The sequence below is a fragment of the Pundamilia nyererei genome, unplaced genomic scaffold (assembly GCF_000239375.1).
Source record: "Pundamilia nyererei isolate P.nyererei 1_Seehausen unplaced genomic scaffold, PunNye1.0 scaffold00066, whole genome shotgun sequence".
Taxonomy (NCBI): Eukaryota; Metazoa; Chordata; class Actinopteri; order Cichliformes; family Cichlidae; genus Pundamilia; species Pundamilia nyererei.
The window spans coordinates 3,276,187-3,280,135 of record NW_005187467.1 but is presented as its reverse complement, the minus strand read 5'-3'; the positions used below and the strand labels follow the sequence as shown (position 1 = coordinate 3,280,135).

Sequence of the window (3,949 nt, the reverse complement as noted above, 5' to 3'; positions counted from 1 at the left end):
GCAGAGAACCAGGAGACAAGTCAGCAGAGTCTACCCCAAGGCTGTATGAGAAAGGTATATATAATATGAGCTAATTAAAGTCTAAATCATTACTATGTTAATTTATATTGTTAAGATTTAACACAAAAAAGCTTTGGTGTATACAAACATTCATGGTTTGAAATCCTTTGTTAAAAGAAATAAGTAATCAAAAAGGATTAAAAACAATAATTTATAATCTTAGCAATATAAATGCATTAAATGGTACAATAGGGTTAACAGTACAGTGAAAAGAATCTAAATGAATTGGTTTGATGCTGTACTTTATTGTGAGTTTGAATGTCATCATGTAAATGATGAGCCTTAAGTGTTTTATCTAAAGTATTATATTTACTAGTGTTTTAAGGACGTCTCCCCTCCATCATGCCTGTGGAAAATCATAGCAGTGTGACGGAGTTTGTCCTTACCGGATTCCCTGGACTTCATCAAGAGTACTATGGTCTTGTCTCAGCTGTATTGTTTTTTGTGTATTTGATAACTCTGATAGCAAATGCTACGGTTATTTTTTTATTTGCAACCAACCACAGCCTCCATAAGCCAATGTATTTTATCATTTTAAATCTGAGTGTATGTGATATTCTCTTTAGCACAACCACTTTACCTAAGATCATAAGCAGATATTGGTTTCAGTCAGGAAGCATTTCATTTACTGCCTGTTTTATCCAAATGTACTTTGTCCATTATTTTGGCACAGCTGTTGCATACATTCTCTTTCAGATGGCTTTAGATAGGTACTTGGCTATCTGCCATCCTCTCAGATATTCACATATTCTTACAAAATCGAATATTTTAATTCTTAGTATTACTGCATGGATTATTGCCAAGGCATCCCCTTTAATGATGGTCATTAGAGCATATCCTCTTCCTTACTGTGCCTCAAACATAATCACTCACTGCTTCTGTGACCATATTGGTATAACAGTCCTTGCGTGCACTGACAGGACCCCTTATGCCATCCCTGCTTTTGTATTTGCAATGGTTGTGCTACTGGGGCCTCTGGCATTCATCATTTTCTCATACGGCTCTATTCTTATAGCAGTGTATAAGATAGCAAATGTGCAAAGCCGCATGAAATCATTGTCCACTTGTAGTACTCAGCTGATTATAATCTCCCTTTATTTTTTACCCAGATGTTTTGTATATTTAGCCCAAAATGTTGGCATTACATTTAGTGCTGATGTGCGAATAGTGATCATCATGCTGTACAGCCTTGCCCCACCAATGATCAATCCACTCATATACTGCTTAAGAGCAAAAGACATGAGAGAAAGCTTGTTGAAACAATTCTGCAGAAGAATCGTTCCAGAAAAAGCTAAGGTTGCAGCTATTAGTAACTCGTTAAAAACATCACCTTAACATGCTTTAAATTATCCTATTCTAATGGGGAGCCAAAGTGATTCTTGTATTTCATTAAGGAGTCTTTTGCTTGGTTAGTGTATAGAAAAGTGTTATATAGTTGATTTTCAGTGGTATCTCTCGCAGGGTACAGAGTCGACACTTCCTGGCATGTGACTTAAATTATTTATTGCTTCTACTGAATCTAGAAAATAATCTCAGAGCACAAAGTAGTTCTATGTTAATCAAATTGGCTGTTTAACATTTAGTTCTTTAGTTTTGATTTTTAATTTAAAAACCCCACAATAACAAGAGCTTTGCTGTATAATATTAAGGTGTATGTTTTACTTTTTCTGTTTTTGGGATGCTTCACTTTGTTTATAATTTTTTTAAGGAGAAATTGTATTGGAATGTAATTATAGAAGGGATTAATTGTAGTGTCTGTTAAATCATTTCAAACAGGTATGCAACTGAATAAATTAGAGGGGGAAAATGCATCATTTCTATTATTTACTGTGATATTTTTATGTTTTATGTTTTAAATAATGATGCAGCTTAATCATCATTTATAACAAATTTTGCTATTATATGTATGTGTGTATGATTTCAAATTTTAATTTCAATTAAATTTAAAATTCCCCCTTTAGCACCATCCCTTTTACACCTACAGTTGAGATAAAGTGAGGACTTCTGAGAGTAGAAATCAACACAGTGTTCTTGGAATCTTGAATTGAAGTGTTTGAAATTGCGTAAGGAGTTTCAAACACCAGTCTGGTGGTGACTCTGTGGAGGTAACTACAGCATCTGAAAGACGGTCATTTATATGGGCAGAAATCTGTGCCATCAGAAACTGAATTTGAATAAGTTAAATTTGAATTATTCGGACTGAATCTGAATTGTAGCTTGAATAAAGGCTTTTAAAAAATAAATTTGAATTAGCCTAATTTGAAATTCAATTTATTGGTTTGAAAATTATCATCACTAAATTGAACTTCAATTTTATAGTTTGAAAATGAATTCATTTGCTTTGAAACTGTATTTTATCCTTTAAAAATTTAGTTCTCGAATAATTTCAGATTCACTTCTCACCATTCAGTTTCAGTTCTACAATTCAATTTCATTTCCAAAATTCCGTTTTCTGTGACTTGCATCCGGTTCCGGTTCAAGAGTATGAACCGGAACCAGAGCGCAGATTAATAGAACTACGTTTTACTAGCGGACCGAAAGTGTCACTGATGGGAATCTACAGCATCTTGAGCTGAATTAAGACTTCAGAAGTCATGTCGAATGACCAGCGGATAAACTCTCAGGTTGGTAATAAATGTATTACATGTATAAGAACGAGCATCATGTTAACAAATGATAGCCATACAGTAACTTTTATGCTTATTGTAGCTTTTAGCTAAATACGCCCTGGATTCAGCTTTGACAAACAAATATGCTCGACTGTTTCTAGTAGAATTCCAAAGTTGTCATCTTGTACCCTCTTAGAGCCCTGTATGCTTGCAGAGACCCCTACAGTAGGGAAACATGCAAAACAGTGTCCAAACCTTTGTAGTTTAGCTTTATTTATGTCTTACAGCATCCCAACTCTTTAGCTAACTTAATAACTTTAGCTAAAGTGAATAGTTAGTCTAATTCATTAGTGCAGCATTACCTCTCTCAGTCAGGAATTCATAATTCAACCCTTTCAGAAAAAACAAACAAACAAAATAAAACAAAACAAATTCCTGAAGCAACTTTAAGGAAAGTATATAGTGTTCATATATGTTATTTGAGGAAAAGAGCTTTGCATCATACATGTCTCTCTTTATCTGATAAGCAAATTGGCATATTATAGATTAGTAAATGTTATTCTGACTTTGTTTTTAATTCCAAAGCACCATAAATTTCAGACACCTCCACAGACTTTTTCTGCTGTGAATTGTTTGTCTTCTATTAGCACTTGTATCACTTTCATTATGGGAAAGTCTTAAATCAATCCTCAATCAGAATAAGAACATGAACTTGGGCTCTATTAACATTTTTTTAACCACATCAAATTTACCATTGCAGGGACGCTAGGCAAATAGCAGCAACCCCTGCAGAGGGCATCGCTCCATCACAGGGATAACAGAGAGACAGACAATCAAACACTCACTATCACATCCTACAGCCATTATAACCACTGAATTAATTCGCATTTCATATTAAATATCTCTCTCTACAACTGTCCACTCTCATCTAAATAACATCTTGGGACTCCAGCCTGATACCTCCAGCATGGACTACTGCAAAGCTGTCCAGTTTTGTCTGCCTATTAAAGCCCTGGACATGCTGCAGTTTGTTCAAAACTCAGTTGCAGAGTTCTTTCTACTGCTGTGACAAAATAAATCCATAAATCCATAAATAACAAAGACAAGTAATGCCATGTTTCATACAACAATCAACAAACCATCATCTCTTATAATGAATTTCATTCAAAATACTATTATAGAAAAACATTCTCATGGGTCCCATCAAAGTATATCAGCAATAAAGCTAATAAATATTATCCAAAGTTACTCACATATATTTACAAAACTCATTTAATCAC

General features: G+C 34.2%; 1 protein-coding gene across 1 annotated transcript; it reads left to right on the top strand.

Moving 5' to 3' along the window:
• Window positions 1-402: 402 nt before the first annotated feature.
• On the top strand, window positions 403-3,738 carry LOC102214244 (olfactory receptor 2AT4-like). The gene is made up of 3 exons (XM_005736047.2): window positions 403-1,322; window positions 3,061-3,124; window positions 3,622-3,738. The coding sequence occupies exons 1-3, from the start codon at window positions 403-405 to the stop codon at window positions 3,736-3,738; spliced, it is 1,101 nt and encodes a 366-aa protein (XP_005736104.2).
• Window positions 3,739-3,949: the final 211 nt, after the last annotated feature.